Genomic DNA, 21,283 nt, shown 5'->3' with positions numbered 1-21,283 from the left:
AATATATCATTGAGTATTCCGGATCCTTGGTGTGGGGTTTCTTATTGGTTGGAATTCAGATTTATGCGTTACGAAAGAGCATAAATAATAGATCTTTCTGGCGGAGTTCCTCTCACGGTCCGGGGGTCACCGAGACCAGGTAGTCACCGGGAGGACCACGTAACACATGCAAGAAACCCCTCCAGCATCGCACAGCTGAAAGATTTCTGCATGGAGGAGTGGGCAAAAATTTCTCCCAGTCGATGTCAGAGACTGGTAGACAGTTATAAGAAATGCCTACTTGAGGTTGTTTCTGCCAAAGAGGGCAATACCACTTATTAGAGCCAAGGGTGTACTTACTTTTTCCACATGCAAAATTTGCATTTATGTTTATTCAAATTATACAATGGACTACAAAATGTAAATGTTTCATGATATTTGTTATATTACATCACCTTTATCTATCAATGTTGTTGAATTGAAGATCAAATAGCTGTATGTTGAAATATGTTGAAAAAGTCAAAATTTTACATGGGGTGTACTTACTTTTTCACGTGACTATACATTATGATTGACTGATTCAATTGACGTTTGTGTCATCAGCTGGGAACCGTTAATCATTGAGGTTTCAACCCTTTAATCTAAGAATCTCTCTGACTAACGGGTCCACAACCCTAAAATGTGTCCAAAGTCCATTTAATCAGACAGTGAAACCTTATTGTTACTCTGTGTCAGTTCATTTTAGACATTTACCTTGCTTAATCACTCGGCATGATCTATTTTAAATTGCTACACATATATTATAACTATACCAAATATTGTTTGTCAATAACCACAACAGGTTTTAAAGAAAGTACAGTACAAGACTTGAAAAGCAAAATTATTCGTACAAACAAGAAACTGCTTTGGGAGCGCCGACGCTCTGTAACAGAGTATGGTAGATCACAAATACAAACCAAACCTGAATTAATATACAAGATAATATACTCAATAATATTGATATAAAATATAGAATTAATATAGAATATAAATAAATAAATAAACAAGAAAGTTGAAACTTGTGGAAATCCAGCCCCCCCACTCCCCTGCCCCCACCAGAAAAAGATATCAAATTGTCCATTTCATTAAGATTACAAATGACGATACTAATCAAAGCTCGGGTCAATCGGATGAAAATTGATTATTTTTCAGATGAAAATTGATGAATTTAGAAGTTTGACCTTGAGTTGATCTTTGACCTTTTGACATCAAAAATCGTTGCTTTCCCAATCCAGTGAGGTACTCTGCAATTGCTGTTTAATCTGCAAGTCAAATTCAAATCGTCATTTTAATCGGATTGACTTGAAAGTTGAACAGCATTTGCATATTGAGTCACTCAATTGAGAAACCAACTATTTTTGAGGTCAAAAGGTCAACTGAAGGTCAAATTTCTAATATCAATTTTCGTCTGAAAAATCGTCATTTTCATTTTTCAGATGAAAATTGATGAATTTAGAAGTTTGACCTTGAGTTGCTCTTTGACCTTTTGACATCAAAAATCGTTGCTTTCCCAATCCAGTGAGGTACTCTGCAATTGCTGTTTAATCTGCAAGTCAAATTCAAATCGTCATTTTAATCGGATTGACTTGAAAGTTGAACAGCATTTGCATATTGAGTCACTCAATTGAGAAACCAACTATTTTTGAGGTCAAAAGGTCAACTGAAGGTCAAATTTCTAATATCAATTTTCGTCTGAAAAATCGTCATTTTCATTTTTCAGACGAAAATTGATATTAGAAATTTGACCTTCAGTTGACCTTTTGACCTCAAAAATAGTTGGTTTCTCAATTGAGTGACTCAATATGCAAATGCTGTTCAACTTTCAAGTCAATCCGATTAAAATGACGATTTTTAGAAATTTGACCTCAAGATGACCTTTGACCTCAGAATCAATAGGCTTCTCAGTTGTGACTACCTCTACAACTTGATAAAGTGTCATGATAATCGGTTTAGAATTGTGACCTGTAGGCAAGTGACAAACAAACAAACGGGCAAACAGAATAACAAAATCGACCGACCAATAAACTTGAAAAATCTTCGATTTTGCAAGTAATAAATTAACATAGAATGAATAACTTAAATATATTCCACATAGGACGATAGGTTGCTGTTTGAGGATATGATCGAGGTACATTATAACTCTTCCGCAAATGTTGTGCTATTCTCCTGCATATTAATTTCAGTTGATCATGTCCAACGTCAAGTTGCTGACCAACGTTCTAGAGCCTTGATAATACTCTTGAACCTGTGAAATAGGTATAAGACATTTAGTGACATTGTTGACTTTCAAACCTTACCTGATTTTTCACCTCTTGGGACTTCTAGAGGTAAACCTCCTCCTTCATTGTTCCCAGATGCAGTCTGTTCACAATGCAGGTGCAATTGGACGTCTCCCAAATTATCATCCTCTTGCACAATCTTTACAAAGTTTGAATTGCTAACCTCTTCATCACTAGTTTGTGTCTTTTTCAAGAGGTCTTCTGTGGAGCTCTCCTCCTCAGAATAGTGCGACTCCTCAATTGTGTGCAAGGTCCTAGTACCCAGCCACTTAAAAGTGCCTGGACTCTCTCCTTCTATCACCAAAGCATCCTTATTGATGTCGGTGTGTTTCTCCGAGGGTTCAACATCAAATGATACATCAATGATGGGGTCATTTTGAAGACCACCATTTTCAAAAGCAGCCTTGTCCTCCTGACAAGATGCAACCACCATAACAGGTTCCAGCCTATTACAATGGAGGCTCACATGAGACTCCTCATTGCTCTGAAATGAATGTGTTTCCATAACTTGACCGTCAAGAGAGCTGTCGCCTTGCGCTATATCAGCTTTTAACCATGCATCGTCATCGTCATCATCAAAGAGCATGGGATTTCGAAGGGCCTCAACATATGATTTACGATACAGCCTGTGTGCCTCCAAGTTTCTTTGCCGGTTGCCATTCTGCCATGGCCATTCATGGTTAGTGAGATCGGAATTTGCACTCAAGGCCAAGAGTTCCACGTAATCACCAGCATCAATATCATTTTCCACTTTGGGACTGGGAACCGCTGGTAAGGCACCCAGTCCCCGTATCGCTACTGGACCTTGGCTGGACGTTTTGCCGACTTTTTCAGTTCGTTCACCTCCTCGCCAATCTATGGTACCGTCTAATGGGTTTGGGGATGGGATTCCTTTGCAATCTGTCGTGCCGCAAGTCCTTTGGCGTGACCAGTCAATGTCAATAAATGCAGGCCGCACAAGTTTTTCCCAGGGCAGCCTGCAGAGACCAGTCTCGCTGGCCAGAAGAATGTTAGAGAGCGGTCCAGGAAAGACTGAGGGACTAAGTCGATAGCCGGAACCATGCGCCGCTGCTTTGTTCAGACGACAAATCCAACCCGGTGCAAATATCCTGGGAAACTCGTGTTCAGGCAAGGTGAGCTCCTGTAGAAGGCGGGTGTCACCTAACCAGCGGACGACGACACGTGGTGCCTTAGGGGCCGGCAGATGGCAGTTTGATTGTGGTGGAGCTGGAAGCACCAGGAGGTAGAAGTCACCAGGCTGCAGCAGCTTGGGATTAGGTGGAGCTAAATGCACCACAATGCGGCCACCAAAGGTCAATGGCCAACCCTTTTGGCCAGGTGAGTACCTGAAATACTGTGCCTGTTGGAAGAAAAAAAAGAAGCTTAATGAAATCACAAGTACACAAGAAAGTACAAACACATCACATCAAAATAACATTTCATCTTGTCTATCATGCAATTACAACACTAATTTACCTATTTGCGGTAGTTATGGTGGGAGTTTGGAACTTGACCTAGGTACCGATACATGATGGCCTATGCTTATATTAAAGGTATCAGAGGACTGAACGGTGGAAATGTCTTGATACCTAACATGCATATTTTAATTAAACTTTTGGAACAGACTATGTGGCCCCAGTGCAGAGCTACAAAACCTCCTTTTTTGAAACATATGATGAGATCATTTATGTTTACATTACCAAAGACAACTGGTTCAAGTCATATATGAAAGAGGATATGTACAGGCTACAGCGCTACCTACTGACGCTCCACTACAATGGCAGTTAATGAAACGACCCAACTAGGGATCAAACTCGGAATAAGATGAACTCAAAGGGGAGAACACAACCAGATTTAACTATAAGTCAGTAAATAGACGTTCTAATTAGAGGCTGCGAAGCCCACAATATTGAAAAGATTATCGCTCTTCAAAATACTGTAAGATGGAGGTTGCCATGGGAATTTGCAAGGTGTGTTAATGGGTCAAAGGAACATGTAGGTACAAAGCTTGGGGTTGTTAAGGCCCTGGAAGCATATTTTCAATTTAGCAAATTTATTAAATAAGTCATAATGTGATAACAAAATTCATCGTTATAATATGATGATGTGAAGGGGAGCGTGCCTGTAAGCCAGGCTCCCATTGGTCGTGCGCATGCTTGCGTGATATGGTGAAGCATAGGGGTGGATCAATACAAGTATTGGAGGCGCATATTTCGATTGTAATGTTTCTGTAAGTTTACCCCAGTCTTCCTTCTGTTGCAGTAATTTCTCTATGTGTGTTAGAATGGTGTGGATCAGGTAGAGTACTCACCTTTGAGCTTAGTCTGGGTTGATTCCAAACCAGACTATAAACTGTGGGATTATTGATTCACAGGCATGGTGTTGCATCAAAAAGTGTGCTGTCCCTCGGAAGGACGTGAAGCTAGGGATCCATTTATTAGAATCAACAGTTAGACATTAAAGATCCCATATGGTCTTTCTATGAAGAGGACGTGAGTTATCTTCGGCACCCTAAACAAATAACAAATCCCTGCCTAAATTGCTAGAAACAAGTGGTCTGATCTTCTCGGATAGTCTTTGACACCCGGTTACCCTGCTGACTATCTCAAAGTGTGGTTGCTGTGCAGCTATGGTTGCTGAAGATTTCAAGTCACTCAATATCCCTTTGAGTATGGTGAAATCCATCATTAAGGTGAAATCCATCATTAAAAAGTGGAAGATGTATCATACCACCCAGACTCTACCCAGATCAAGGTGCCCATCCAAACTCGTCAGCCGGTCAAGCAGGAAACTGGTTTGGGGTGTCACTGTAAATCCAACAATGACTTTGGCAGATATGCAAGGCTCCATGTCCAAGATGGAGGTCAGTGTTCATTAATCAACAATATCCCATTCCCTTCACAAAGCTGGCCTCTCTGGACAGATGGCAAGGAAGACGCCATTCCTGAAAAAGACGCATCTAAAAGCTCGTAAGGAGTTGTGAAAAAGCATCTTAATGATACTGCAGGTATGTAGGGAAAAGTTGTGATCAAACGAGACAAAAATTTAACTCTTTGGTCTAAATTCAAAGCGTTATGTCTGGCACAAGCCTAACACTGCACATCACCCAGTCAACACCATCCCTACTGTCAAGCATATGGTGGCAGCATAATGTTATGGGGCTGCTTTTTATCAGCAAGGACTGGCAAGTTGTGATCTGCCGAATCTAGCAATTTAGGCAGGGATTTGATCAACTGCCGAAATCTCGGCTCTCTGCTCACCTTCACTCTTTCATTCCTCTTTTCTCCTGCCTGTGGAACAAACTCCCACACTCCCTTCAATCCCTCTCCTCCCTCCAGGTCTTTAAAACAGCTGTTCACCACCATCTCTTATCTTCCCCCATCCATAACCTTGATCTTTTCTACCCCCACTAATTCACCCCAGATCCACCTTGTTTGAAATTCCAACTTCTTTCCTGGAAATCCTGGCAGTGTCCATATGTTTATACCTCTCCCACCCCCCCCCCCCCCTTCACATGCCTCCCCCCCTTCACATGCCTCCCCCCCAAAGCCCTCTCCCTCCCACAGATCTCTCGATGTCTCCATGTCTCTCGGTCCCTGCTCTCAAATGTTGTGTTTGTGTCCTTCCCCCTCTCTCCCCATCTTGTCTACCGCTCCCGATGTTATTTGTTTTATGTGTCGGTTTGTCTTTCTGTGTGATTAATGTTCGCTCTTTCACGAGCCTCGATCTTGTATACAAAAAAACAAAAAACAAAAAACAAAAAAAAAAGTTTGTCAGGATAGAAGGGGAAATGGATGGTATAAAGTACAGGAGAATCCTTGATAAAAACCTGCTTGAGTCAGCCATGAATCTGAAACTGGGTAGAAGATTCACATTTCCGCAGAACAATGATCCGAAGCACAAAGCTAAAGCCACACTGGAGTGGCTGAATAAGAAAAAAGTAAATGTTCTTGAGTGGCCCTGTCAAAGTCCTGACTTGAACCCAATTGAATATTTATGGCGAGACTTGAAGGTTGCAGTCCATCGACAATCCCCATCAAACTTGGCAGAACTAGAGCAATTTTCATGTGAACAATTGGTAAATATTTCACAATCTCACTGTGCAAATCTGGTAGAGACCTACCCAAAAAAGACTCGTAGCAGTCATCGCTGCAAAAGGTACTTCCACCAAGTACTGACCTCAGGAGCTGAATACTTTTGCAACCAGTGAATTTTGATTTGTACCATCATTGGAACCATCTAAAGCAATGTGGCATTATTGGTAGAGGGGATGAATACTTTTGCAGGCCACTGTAAATGCTGTTTTGGGCCTGATCTCTCAATGACGAAGTCACTTCAGAAAAATCATTCGTATCGAGATCCACATTTTCACCAAAATCTAATAAGTTTGTCCTCATCACACACCCATACTGTCCGCCAAGGTTTGTCTGAATTCGTAAATGTAACTTTTTGAGATATCCTGCTCACAGACAAACAAACAAGAAGACGTCATGCGTAGCATGATACCTGCAAAATCCGCCCCCCCCCCCCAAAGTTTTCCAATGATACAGCAAATTGTCCATTTCATGAAGATTAAAATTTACAATCTTGTTCAAAGCACAGGTCAACAGGAAGAAAAGTGCCGATTTTTCAGATGTAAAATGATGATTTTGGAAGGTTGACCTTGAGTTGACCTTTGACCTTTTGACCTCAAAAATAGTTCGTTTCCCTATTTAGTGACTCAATGTGCAAGACCTCTTCAAATTTCAAGTCAATCAGATGAAAATTGAGGATTTTAGAAATGTGGCCCATGTTGACCTTTTGGCCTATGTTGACCTCAAATATACTTGGTGGTTGAATTCAGTAACCAGATATGCAGGTCCTCCTCAAATTTCAAGTCAATTGGATGAAAAATGAGGATTTTAGAAATTTGGCCTCTGTTGACCTTTTGGCCTATGTTGACCTTTTGGCCCATGTGCACCTAAAATATAAGTTGTGGTTGAATTCAGTGACCAGATATGCAAGTCCTCTTCAAATTTCAAGTCAATTGGATGAAAATTGAGGATTTTAGAAATTTGGCCTATGTTGACCATTTGGCCTATGTTGACCTCAAAAATACTTGGTGGTTGAATTCAGTGACCAGATATGCAAGTGGTCTTCAAATTTCAAGTCAATCGGATGAAAATTGAGGATTTTTGAAGTTTAGCAAATTTGGTGATCTTTGGCCTATGTTGACCTTTTGACCTATTGACCCCAAAAACAATAGGCTTCTTGCTTTTGACGAACTCTACAACTTGGTGAAGTTTCGTGAAGATCGGTTGAAAATTGTGACCTGTAGGCCGGTGACAAACAGACAAACAGACAAGCAAACAAACAAACAGACAGACAGAACCACAAACACAACCGACCAATATACTTGAAAAATCTTCGATTTTGCAAGTAATAAACAGGGGTGAATACATAACCTCTGTCCACCTTAGGTGTTGGTTGAGGAGTTTCTCTTCACAGCATCCATGACAGGCTCTATTCCCATCATCTTTCGCAATTCATCATTTGTCTTCCTCTCTCTCAACGATACTCCACACATCCACCGAACCATTCGCATTTCCACCCTTTCCAGCCTTCGCTGCTGCTTTATGTTCATTACCCATGTCTCACTCCCATAAATCATTACACTTCTCACACATGCAGCATACACCTTTCCCTTCAGCTTCAACGACACTCCCCTCCTCATCAGCACGCCACTCAGTTCCCGAAACTTCTTCCATGCACATCTCACTCCAGCAACCGTTGCCGAGTCTGATCCACCTTCTCCATTCAGCATGTCTCCAAGGTAACAAAATGTTTTCACACCTTCCAGCTTCACGCCGTCTCCAAGATCCAACTCAACATTTCCTCCATCTGCAGCTCCCTCTGTGCACACCTTACACTTGAATGTAGCTGCCACACTGGTTAATGACCCTCTCAGACCACTACATTTTTGATGAACCCATTCAGCGCACCATGCACATTGAATGGAATTCACTCCGACACCCTTCCTGCACACAGCACACGGCCACTTCCCAGTTCTTTCCACCTCACCACATGCTTTACCACTTGCCATCACCTTCGTTTTTCCGATATTCACCTTCAGACCATTTGTCTCCATACATTCCTTCCATTTGTTCATCTTCTCCTTCAGTCCATCCATACTTTCTGCGATCAACACCAGATCATCTGCATACAACAACTCCCACGGTAAACCCTCCTTTACGTTCCGAGCCAGCACCTCCATCACAGCTACAAATAGTAGTGGACTTAGTACCGACCCCTGATGCACTCCCATCTTCACCTAAAACTCAGCACTGTTCCCGTCCTTCGTCCTTACAGCTGTGCGTGCTCTTTTGTACATTGCCATCACTACTCTGATCAACCATTCCTCCACTCCTAACTTCCTCAATGCCCATGTCACTACTTCACGTGGAACCCTATCGAATGCTTTCTCCAGATCAACAAACCCAAGAAACAACTTCTTCCCCTTCTCCATGTACTTCTCCTGCAACTGCCTTCCTGGCATAAATCCAAACTGCATTTCGTCGATCTTCATTTTCTTCCTTATCCTCCTCTCCAACACCCTTTCCAATACCTTCATTCCATGCTCCAATACCTTTATCGCTCGATACAAGCCACACTCCAGAGGGTCACCTTTCCCCTTATATAGAGGGACGAGGGTACTCAGTTCCCAATCCACTGGAATGCGGCCTTCTTTCACCACCAGATTACAGATCTCTGTCATTCTCTTCACACCCCAATTTCCCGCTGCCTTCAACATATCTCCCACAACTCCCGTCGGCCCTCCCGCTTTTATACTCTTCATTGCTTTTATCGCTTCCTCAACCTCCTTCTCAGTTATCTTCTCTGCCGGTCCTAAAACTAGGTTACTCTCTATGTTGCCATCCCATTCATTCTCTGCATTCAACAGTATTTCCATATATCTCTTCCATCTTCCTTTAATTCCATCTGCGTCGACAACGATTTGTCCCACTTCATCCTTCAAGCAACTCACCCCCATCACATCACACCTCTCTTTCGCTATCTGCTTTGCAATCCTGAATACTGCTGTCTGACCCTCTTCCGAATCCAAGCGTTCTCCGAACATTTTCCTACATGCCTCCTGTGCCTTTGCTACCTCTTTCTTTGCAGCCTTCTTGGCTGCCTTGTAACTTTCATGCTCTGCTGTTTCTGCTCCCGTACCCTTCGCCTTCTGCCACTCCTTGAACTTCTTCCTCTTCTCGTCAATCTTCTTTCCAACTTCATCATCCCACCACCATGTTTCCGAGTGCCTCGGTGGTCCTTTTGTCCATCCACATACCTCACCAACGGCTCCCAACAGACTATCTTTCATTGACATCCAACCACTTTGAAGCTCAACCACATCATCCTCTACCCTACTCAGCCTCTCTTTTAATGCCTCCCTCACTGTCACCTTTCAACCTCCACACCTTCATTCTCGGTTGGTACTTCACCCGCCGAGCTCTCCTCGCACCTTTCACCCTTATGTCGCAGACAACCAAGTGGTGCTGTGAAACAGCCTCCTCCCCCGGGATCACCTTTGTGTCCCGGACGTGCCCCCTATCAATCCATACAGGTATGCAGTTCTTCATTCTTGAATCCAGAAAAGTTTTCTCTTCTTGTGTAAATTTATTATTTATTTATTTTCCATTCCAACCTTTTCGCAGCCATTACCCCCTTCCCTTATCTTTTCAGCTACCTGAACACCAAAGCTCATGTTTTTTACACAGTATTGATAAGTAAAGTGATGAGTGAGTAGTGAACAAACAGTAGTCTTAATAGGCCGAGAAAAATATATTTCCGGGTTCTGCGCATCGATTTTGGCCCTGCGCGTCAACAATTGTTTTTTTCAAATTTGGTATCGACGTTCGCGCACGGTTCTCCCCTACAAAACAGCGTTTAGTTTGTCCAAATGCAAACAGCCGTTCCAAAGATATGAGTAGTTTTGTGTGCCGTGACGTCATGAATCCAATAAGGACGTTGCATGTGACGTCATCGTATTAGTCACGTGACCGCTTGGGTGGAAAAACATTGCTTCTGCCACCATACGTAATGGCGGCAATTTGAAACTCCTCTCACATATAAATTGCCCCCTACACGATGGTAAAGAGTTGTTGTGCTGTCGGATGTACATCCCGATTCATAAGGGATCGGGCTCGTCATTCTACCGTTTCCCGGACGACACAACGCGATAAAACGGATTCATGGCTGCCTTGACTGCAGCTCTCAGGTGAGAATATGGCTCATGAGGTTGTTACCTTCGCTCGCGAAGCGAAAAGCAGGATTAGGCATTTGGTTACGTACATGTGGAGTGCGTATGGCGTACGTGTGGTGTACTTGTGTACGTGTGGAGTGTGGGTGTACGTGTGGAGTGTGTGTGTGGCATACGTGTGGGGTGTGTGTGGCGTACTTGTGGCGTACGTGTGGTGTACTTGTGGAGTGTGTGTGGTGTACCTGTGGCATACGTGTGGAGTGTGTGTGGACTGTGGAGTGTGTGTGGCGTACTTGTGGGTACACACGGGTCCACAGGCAGATGACACAGCCTCGGTTTCTCGCAATACCGCGAAAACGCCTCAACGGGCAAGCTATGGGCGTAAACTGACAGGTCCGTCTGATCAAACGACACCTTTCCCGCCATGTTGTTTATGCCACCCAATATGGCGGCCGGAACCGGTTGCCATGGACGACCCTCACGTGATGCAAGGCCTCTATCGGCTGGATATTGTCATTTATTGAAACGAAGACGTTCTTTGTCGGGTTCGTGTGCAGCAACCATAAGGCCTAAAGAGCTGCGGGTGGCCTCGTTAGTTAGGCCTGGATCCTTTCTCGTTTGTCATGAAGTTGTAAGTGTCTGTGATAATCCGGTGGACTGGGAGAAGAGATCGTGGGAGACCATCGGCCTGTTCGACCAGTTGCGCATGCGCACTGCGCAGTGTTGACGCGATCGACGCATTGGAAGGTTTAACGGTACGGCGAGGCGATCTCGAGATCGAAATGGCAGTCTGTAATATGCTTGAAGAACTTAATGATTTTCAGAATAAATAAATTTTAAAATAACTTAAGCTTGTGTTTATTATTTACAAAAAAAAAGGCCTGCAAGTCCCATTCGCTGTCTTTAATTTCTCTCTGGATGGTGCCACAGCAGATGACGAGGACCGCAAGGCATGAGGACACAAAAAACACCTTTATATGTGCAATCCATGCTTTTCCAAAAAAAGAAAAAGAAAAAAAAAACCGCATCGCCGCATCAATTCTGGAACTTTGGTCGGACCAGAGACCAGCAATATATTTTTTTTTCGGCCTTATCTACATTTATCATGCCACTCCTATGTGCATTCATCCTCACATTCGTTTCATCGCACTTTTACCGCAAGTTAATAAATAAACTTTGTTTGACATTTTACGTGTGACCGTAGCTGAGGTTTTAGATGATATTTTTACAAACACAGACACACACACGCACACACACATACACACAGATATAAGCCCACGTACACACACACACACACACACACACACACACACACACACACACACACACACACACACACACACACACACACACACACACACACACGGAGGTGGATACTTTGAGACTGGGTAGGTCTCCATTCCACCTCCTGAAACCCATGCATGTGTGAATATAACAGCTGACAACAGAAACTTGCACACACATACACACACACACACACACACACACACACACACACACACACACACACACACACACACACACACACATATATATATATATACATACATACAGTGCCTATAGAAAGTCTACACCCCCTTTCAAATTTTTCACCTTTTGTTGCCTTGTAGCCTGGAATTAAAATGCATTAAATCAGACTCTTTCCGCCTTTATTTGCACATCGTAACCCAAAACTTCCAAGTGAAAAACAAATTCGACAAATTTCAGAAAATGAATTAAAAAATACAAAACTAGAATTTCTTGATTTCCTCTGATGCAACTATAGATTGCTCTGATACTCTCCCTCATTATATGAACAAAGCACAGTGAGATATCACGTTGTCTACGTGCAGATACAACACAGACACAAGTGCTGATACCATTGTGCAACAACTTATTTTCGATGAAACCCAAAATACATTTCCAATCAATACGATTTGAAAAACATATTCCATCAAAAAAAGTGACTTCCATTGCATAGCAATCAAGTGAGCTATTTCATGATGCATGCCTTTTAGGTACTTACACGAGCACCCTGCTGCAGGCGGAGTAGCAGTTGGTGAGCAGGTAGCAGGAAGTCGAGCCAGAAAGCAAAGGTATCACCTGCGTAAGTTGCCTCCGTAAGGGCCACGGCCTGGGCACGGGCCGCGCCACCCCTCGGAGGATACAGGGTCGCCAGCACTGCTGCGATGTTGCTCTCCGCACCCTGCTTGGCCTACAGGAGAGAAACACACATCATCAAACTTTTACTACTTGCAAAATCGAAGAGTCTTCAAGTATATTGGTCGGTTGTGTTTGTTGTTCTGTTTGTTTGTCACTCGCTACAGGTCACAATTCTAAACCGATCGTCATGAAACTTCACCAAGTTGTCGAGGTCGTCACAATTGAGAAGCCTATTGATTTTAAGGTCAAAGGTCATCTGGAGGTCCAATTTATAAAATCGCCATTTTTCATCCGATTGACTTGAAAATTGAACAGCATTTGTATATTGAGTCAATTGGTAAACCAACTATTTTTGAGGTCAAATGGTCAAAGATAAACTCAAGGTCAAACTTCAGAAATCATAAATTTTCATCTGAAGAACTGTCAATTTTCATCCGATTGACCTAAAAATGATACAACCATTGCAAAGAGTCTCACTGAATTTGGAAATCAACCATTTTTAAGGTCAAAGGTCAACTCATGGTCAAACTTCTAAAATCATAAAATTTAATATGGAAAATCATCAATATTCACCCTATTAACTTGATAATTAAACAGCTATTACACATTGTTCCATTGGCTTGGGAAATCAACTATTTAAGGTCAAAAGATCAAAGGTCAACTCAACGTCAAACTTCCAAAATCATAAATTTTCATCTGAAAAACTGTCAATTTTTATCAGATTGACTTGAAAATTGTATAGCAATTGCAAAGAGTCTCACTGAATTGGGAAACCAATCATTTTTAAGTTTAAAAGGTCGAAGGTCAACTCAAGGTCAAACTTCTAAAATCATCAATTTTCATCTGAAAAATCATCAATTTTCATCCTATTAACTTGGAAATTAAACAGCAATTACATAGTGTATAACTGATTTGTGAAACCAACTATTTAAGGGCAAAGGTCAACTCAAGGTCAAAGGTCACTGAAGGTCAAACATCTAATATCAATTTTCATCTAATAAATAATCAATTTTAATCCAATTGACCAGAGCTTTGATTTAGATTGTCAATTTTAATCTTGATGAAATGGACAATTTGATGTATCCATGACAACTTTTTTTGGGGGGTGAGGGGTAGATTTTGCAAGTATCGTGCTCTGCATGACGTCTTCTTGTTACTTGCGAAAATCAAATATTTTCAAGTATATTGGTTGGTCTTGTGAATTATTCTGTCTGTCTGTCTGTCTGTCTGTCTATCGCTTTCAGGTCACAATTTTCAACCGATCTTCACAAAACTTCACCAAACGGTGGAATTGGTCATAAGCAAGACACTGAAATGAACACTAAATCACTGAATTCAACCACCAATTAGTTTTGAGATCATCATAGGCCAACAACTTATTTTAGGCATTTCGCAAGTATCTTCTGCTTCCGGGGACTTCGGCTTCCGGTCCCTCGAGCGAGGAGGCTCGCTTCGGTCTCTCCACGGCATCGAAGTTTGAGTATTTTCCCATTCGTGTCTTTGTCAAATTTCCACTGGTTATTTGATTGTGTATGTGTTATTGTGAGTTTCTAGTTCGTTTTGGTTTTGTAATTATTGCAAACATGTGTGTAATTAGTCGTTTTTTGTTCACACCTCGTGCGTGGCCTGGTCTCTCTAGGCTCCCTCCTCCCGTCGGTATTTTGTGAATACAAGTTCTTTCCTTCGCTGTATTTGCTTGTTTCTTTGATTTTCTTTTCTCCCCCTACCTCCCACGACCATCTTACCCTTTGTCTAACGTTTTAAGTACAAAAAGAAAAAAAAAAACTCATTAGCAGTGTCCACGTGTTTTATATCTCTCCCACTCCACCCCCCCCGCCCCCCCCGCCCCCCCCCCCCACCCATGACTGTGATTAATGTTAGGTCTTACACGAGCCTCGATCTTGTATCAAAAAAAAAAAAATAGTGACATATTTTGCAAGAAACACGACATATTTCTTGTTTGTTTATTTGTCACTCGCTGCAGGTCACAATTCTAAACCGATCATCATGAAACTTTACCAAGTTGTAGAGGTAGTCACAACTGAGAACCCTATCGGTTTTGAGGTCAAAGGTCATCTGGAGGTTGGATTTCTAAAATCGACATTTTTCATCCAATTGACTTAAAATTTTAACAGCATTTGCATATCGAGTTACTCAATTGGGAAACCAACTATTTTTAAGGTGAAAAGGTCAAACTTCTAAAATCATCAAGTTTTATCTGAAAAATCGTCAACTTTCATCCAATTGACCTGAGCTATGATTAAGATTGTCATTTTAAATCTTGATGAAATGGACAATTTGATGTCTCCATGGCAACTTTTGTATTTGGGGGGGGGGGGGGGGTCTGGCTCTGCACGACGTCTTTCTTATTTATTTATCTGTCTAGCAGTATTTCTGCTATCCATAAAAATAAGGTTAACTGCATTAGGACCAAATATTCTCCACTTTATGTCCAATCCCAAACATGGCTTGTTCATTGGGCGATGCAACAGTTCGACCCAACTTCAATAAATGTTGATGAAGCAAATTGAATGAAGGGAAAAAAAACAGGCACACCTCATCTTATATCCACATACGTTACATTAATCAGTTCAACTTACGAGGTAGATTGACACACTCATCACAGGTGAATGAAGGTATGTCAGTAAAAGAAAATAAATTAATGTTTCCAGGATGTGATTCACAAATCCATCTTGGTGACCCAAGCAATTAACTAACACGTCATTGAGAGCATTTCCTCAGGTTTGAGAATCAGAACCTCATAGACTTCCAGCACTACACAAAAGCGCATAATGGAACTTTTCCAGGGGACAAAACAAAACAGGAGAAGAGTTTGAACCTTGGACCAGAGGGTTTTCATCTACTCGTAAATGCTTCTACGCTTATCCTCCCTGTTATACCAACAAAGCAAAGTGAGCTGGCAATAATTAAGTCTTCACCAACTTCCCTTTTTTGTGTGGTAATCACATTGATCAAAAGAGACAAGAGATGTAAATGAGGATTTAAAGACGGACAAGAACCAAACTTGCGAGAATTGCAGAGCAGAGAACGTTTTGTCGGAAAAGGCTTCATAAAAATAAATAAATAACATTTTATTTGACAAAACCTTAAATAAGTTGAGATTTTGTATTCTGTGCTCTGCAGCTCACACAGTGTTGGTGATTATGAACTCTCCTAACTACAAACTCCTCTTTATGACATGAGACAACTTCAGTTGTCTGTTGTCTTCAGTCTGTTGACTATTTCATCCTCAGTAGAAGTTTCATGTACGAGTTTATCCCAGAATATTTTTCTCAATTAATTTGGGAGACATGCAAATATATCTCATGTGTAGACGTGTGACAGCAGGAAATGCAAGGAAAACAGCAGGAGCAACAACAATAACAACGACACATTTCTACACATTCCAGTAACGGTTGTTCGAATAAGAAAGTTAGGTCCTGCGAACACATTTTCATCGTGCTTGACTGGCTGCTGTTGACATGGCCTTGAAACCCTTTCGGGATCTCAACAGACCGGCCCAATGCAGCAACTGGAATAGAAATACATTCCGTTAGCATGCGTCATGCAGGAGCGCGCAGCAAGATGTCTTCTTAGCTGTACCTCACTCATTGGCAAGTAGGCTAGGCGATGTGAGCTTTCGAGCAAGCTCAGCAGGGACATCTCCAGTGCCATGAGAAAGTGGTCTCCTGTTTGTACACCTCCTGTAGACTGCACCTCAGCCTCTATGCAGTTACACATTCGTTTGACTCGAAAGCAAGCCTTGTTGATGTCTGTCCTGGATTGCGGTGGCATACTGTCGCCTGTTTTGTCTACACGATTTCCCGGCGCCATGAAAACAAAGGCAAGGTTCCTGAAAGCAACAAAACCAAACTTCCGAAAACACCGTACGCCTCACTCCTGGCCATAAACCCTGCCTCAGAAACAGCATTCTAAATGTTGTAACACCCAAGAACTTCAACTTGAACTTTGTATCGCCGCATTGACTCAATCCTGGCAATCAGAGAGCTTCAAAAACATCATCATGGCAGTTGCATTGCCCTACAAAGTAACATTCCCCTTTCATTGGCATCCATTGCTTACAAAAACATCTGCCATCCTCAGACATATATATGCATTGTTGCAGTTGTCTTCTGTAAAATTTACCATAACTGGCCTTGGCAGGAAACAGTGCAAGAAGTTCCGTTGGCAGCAACAGAAAGTCAGAAAGCAATGCTGTTGAGTGAAGACACAGGGGAATGTGCCTGACAATTGCAATAACTGTTCTACTCAGAGTGAAACACAGGGGGAAGGAGTGGAGAGTACAGTAGCTGCTTTCAGTCGGTAGCCTAAAAAAATAGGAAGGAAACGGATTTTCACGTTTCTTTCTTTTAGGGCACTTGACTTCCTATCTGCCTGTTGGCATACATAGTAGCATTCATTGAAGCACTACCACCATGATTTGTCATCGTGCAGTATTCTTATTAATTTAAGGCTGGCAGGATAGATTAGAGGTGGCTGCGTTCAACTTTGAGCCGTCTCGCCCGGGTTGGAATCTCACCGTGGTGTTCCGCAGGTGGGGCGAGGCATCAATGTGGGTGCCGTTCATGGGATGAATTGTAATTTGGAGAACCCGTCTGCCAACCCTGGGGGAATTGGTGGACGTTGAAGATTCAAATACATCTTTTCCGAAGAGTCGGTGAGTTATCATGAACAAATTACAAAATCCTGCCAGTCGAACAACAGGCCCGGCCAGACTTTTCGTGAATGACTTGGCCCAGAATCACCCCGGCGATAAACAGAAATATGGGAATCCAAGCAAGTCAGAATTAAACAGGTGAATATTTGCACATTAGTTGGGCCCAAATTGCAATCTGACAGGTAAATATCTATAAATATTCCCATACTTCTGTTTAGCCTGGTGTTGCCTTAGCGGTTAGGGCGCCAGCTTGGGATCCTGGGTTCAAATCCCGGTCGATCGCTGAATTAACACCAGGGGGGTTGACTCAGCCTGTCATCCTTCCGAGGTCGGCAAATTGAGTACCAGCTCACTGGTAATTCCCTGTGTTCCAAGAGGCGACTAACAGGGTTAGCGGCAGGAAGGGCATCCGGCCATAAAACATTGCTTCAAAAAGGGGACCACGGTGTCCGAAAAAGGCCAACCCCCGCTCCGCGGGGGAAAATGGCCTCCAAAGGTGGTTCTATTCCCATACCTATGTTTCTCTGTTATAATGGTTTGAGTGTTCAAATCCTGACCGAGTCATACCAAAGACTTTTGTTTTAAGATTGGCTGCTTCCTTGTTTGATGCACCTCATTTTGAAAAGGATAGAGCATGGACAAACAATCATGGGTTAAATCAATAGTAGTGCTGGTTTTGATGGGTCTAAAGGCCTCGTCCTGCATTACATTCTTCGGCCTGCACTAGATGCCTTCTAAGGGAACTCATATTACTGTATTATTATTATTATTATTGTTACAGTATTATGACCCCGCACACGCAAAGCAAAAAGTGGGGTAAAGCAATTGCTTCACTTCCATCTGCCTTTCTGTCCTTCTGTCTACAAACATCAGTTTATGTTCGAGAAACAACTTAATTTCAATTGAATGTTATATTTTGAACATGATTCGGAAAACTAACCTGTAGTTTAGCATTATTTGCCTTTGGATTCATACCGATCGTGCATGGAGAAGTGATCATTTTTTAAACCTGTCTGCCTGTCTGACAGTGAAATAAAATTGAAAATGATTCCAAACAGGAAACTTCCTGTTTTTAAGGACTTCATAAAGGGCACAAATAACAGGCATGAATAACTAATGTAATGTGTTAGATAAGGTGGTGTAAAAGACGCTGCATCAACGGCGGTAAACTTCCAGAATTTTTTTCCCCACGACCTTAAAATCTTTACTTTATTTCAATTGAATTATATACTTGAACACTGTGGAACACGAAATCACACTTTTGACGCTTTCAAAACGCTTCTGTTTAGCAGTACTTGGACAAAATATTACGGCATTTTACATCATCTCAACCAATCAAATTTGCCGCTCGTAGACCCCGCCCATGTTCTTGTTTCTCAAGACAGCGCGTATCATGTATCATGTTCGATCAAATCTCTACAGTTAATTTAAGAAAAAGATATGGCTGATAATCTTGAGTTATCAACTGAAGTACAAGAATATACTGGCTCAAAAATGCAGCACACATGTTATCGGCATTCCCCACTGCCTAAATCATTAAACTGTTGTCAGGATTTACTGACTCTCAAGTAAACCATATGAAGGCCTAAACCAAACCTGTCATATGACATTTGACAACCAATCCATGTAAAGTGGTTTATATTCGATGCGAACAGGAGATCGATTTATCCATCAGTACCTATTGTGCAAACTAAGAACAACTAATGGTCAAATATCATAAGGAGAAGACTGCCTGCACATAGTATTTGAATTGATGAGGGCCGACATGTGATCATCTGGTGCCAAATGAGGGCCAACATGAAATATTTTGCTATTGATGGTACAATGCAGCTATTTCTGCTGGAGGTGACAAGCGTTACGCCTAGGTCCCCCGTCAGGGAGGTGATGTGAGTTGACAAAGTGGAAGATGCAGAAAACACCCACACACCAGATTAGAAGTTGGTACTTCGCTTATTTTTCTAGATATTCTGCTCACAAGGTTCAGACATACATGGCGTCAGACATACATGGCGGTGGCCATCTTGGATTTTGACGTGGGTTGCACCCACACCAAATTCGAATGCGGTCCTTCGCTTACGCATGCACGCACGTACGGACGCACGCACGCACAGACGGACACACGGACGGAGGGGAAAACCAGAGTCCCCCTTTCGCTCCGCGGTGCGACGGGGGACAAAAATACCCGGTATTGGGATTGTTACTTCCACGTTGGATTCCTATGTGAAAACATTCGTCACAATGCAGCATAAAGTGTTTAGCTCACAATGAAAAGACCATGTGATTGATCCGGTTTTGTCTTTGTCAGAGGTTTGCACCTTGTCTGTGTTCCATGATGTCATAAATACATTGTATCAACAACAATCACATGTTTTGTTTATTTACGGAGAGTATTTAACATGTGATAATTACAAGTCATTTCCTCATGACATTTTCCACAATATAATGTTGGATTTAAATTGGACTGGCCAATGTAAGATAAGTTTATTTGAACGTATCCCTCAATCAGACTGAACTTTCCATTTTGGCGGACATAAATTAAACAATACGAGGGCGTGCTGAAAAGTAATGCCTCCTATTTGAATGAAAGAAAGCGCAGGTCCACTCATTAGTTCTTCCCGCCAGAGAGTGTGAAATTTCGTGATTCTGACATTAGACGTCTCAGTGATACAGTAGTCAAGATGGCAGAGCGTAGTATGACGATGTCAGTGCTGTGAAGCGCGAGAGATGAGAGTTGGGATAATATGCTGGAGATGAGACAACTGGAGATGAGATGACTGAAGATTATATGACTGGCGATGAGATAACTGGCAATGGGATGACTGGAGATGAGATGACTGCAGATGAGAATTGGGATAACTGACTGGAGATGAGATGACTGAAGATTAGATGACTGGCGATGAGATAACTGGAGATGAGAATTGGGATAACTGACTGGAGATGAGATGACTGAAGATTAGATGACTGGCGATGAGATAACTGGCAATGGGATGACTGGAGATTAGATGACTGGAGATGAGAGTTGCGATAACTGACCGGAGATGAGATGATTGGAGATGAGATGACTGGAGATGAGATAACTGGCGATGGGATGACTGGAGATGAGAATTGGGATAACTGACTGGAGATGAGATGACTGGAAATGAAAGTTGCGATAACTGACTGGAGATGAGATGATTGGAGATGAGATGACTGGAGATTAGATGACTGAAGATTAGACGGCTGGCGATGAGATAACTGGCAATGGGATGACTGGAGATTAGGTGACTGGAGATGAGAGTTGCGATAACTGACCGGAGATGAGATGATTGGAGATGAGATGACTGGAGATGAGATAACTGGAGATGAAATAACTGGCGATGGGATGACTGGAGATGAGAATTGGGATAACTGACTGGAGATTAGATGACTGGAGATGAGAGTTGCGATAACTGACTGGAGATTAGATGATTGGAGATGAGATGACTGGAGATGAGATAACTGGAAATGAGAGTTGCTATAACTGACTGGAGATGAGATTATTGGAGATGAGAGTTGGGATAACTTACTGGAGATTAGATGACTGGAGATTAGATGACTGGAGATTAGATGACTGGAGATTAGATGACTGGAGATTATATGACTGGAGATTAGATGACTGGAGATTATATGACTGGAGATTAGATGACTGGAGATTAGATGACTGGAGATTAGATGACTGGAGATTAGATGACTGGAGATTAGATGACTGGAGATTAGATGACTGGAGATGAGATGACTGGAGATGAGATGACTGTAGATGACTGGAGATGAGAGGTGTGTGCACCATTATAATGCTGAGGGTAAAAGACGGTCAATGGAATACCGTTGCAAAAGGATCACCAGCCCCGATTTTTATCTCTTCCCAAAATTTAAGGAATACCTTCGTGGAGGACATTTTTGTTTCCA

At 42.2% G+C, this 21,283-nt stretch overlaps 1 protein-coding gene across 2 annotated transcripts in view; it reads right to left on the bottom strand.

The window, feature by feature from the left end:
* The window catches only part of LOC137421474 (puratrophin-1), a 137,836-nt gene that overhangs the window by 95,136 nt on the left and 21,417 nt on the right, over positions 1-21,283 (bottom strand). For both annotated transcript variants that reach the window (XM_068107585.2, XM_068107586.2), the window contains exons 2-3: positions 12,545-12,733; positions 2,316-3,657 (exon numbers count right to left, since the gene is read on the bottom strand). In XM_068107585.2, the coding sequence (XP_067963686.2) occupies positions 2,316-3,657; positions 12,545-12,733 (1,531 nt within the window). The remainder of the gene's footprint in view (positions 1-2,315; positions 3,658-12,544; positions 12,734-21,283) is intronic.

The sequence above is a fragment of the Myxine glutinosa genome, chromosome 2, assembly GCF_964187855.1.
Source record: "Myxine glutinosa chromosome 2, kmMyxGlut1.1, whole genome shotgun sequence".
NCBI classification, from domain to species: Eukaryota; Metazoa; Chordata; class Myxini; order Myxiniformes; family Myxinidae; genus Myxine; species Myxine glutinosa.
The sequence above is the reverse complement of the archived record's forward strand: the minus strand, read 5'-3'. Positions and strand labels throughout refer to the sequence as shown.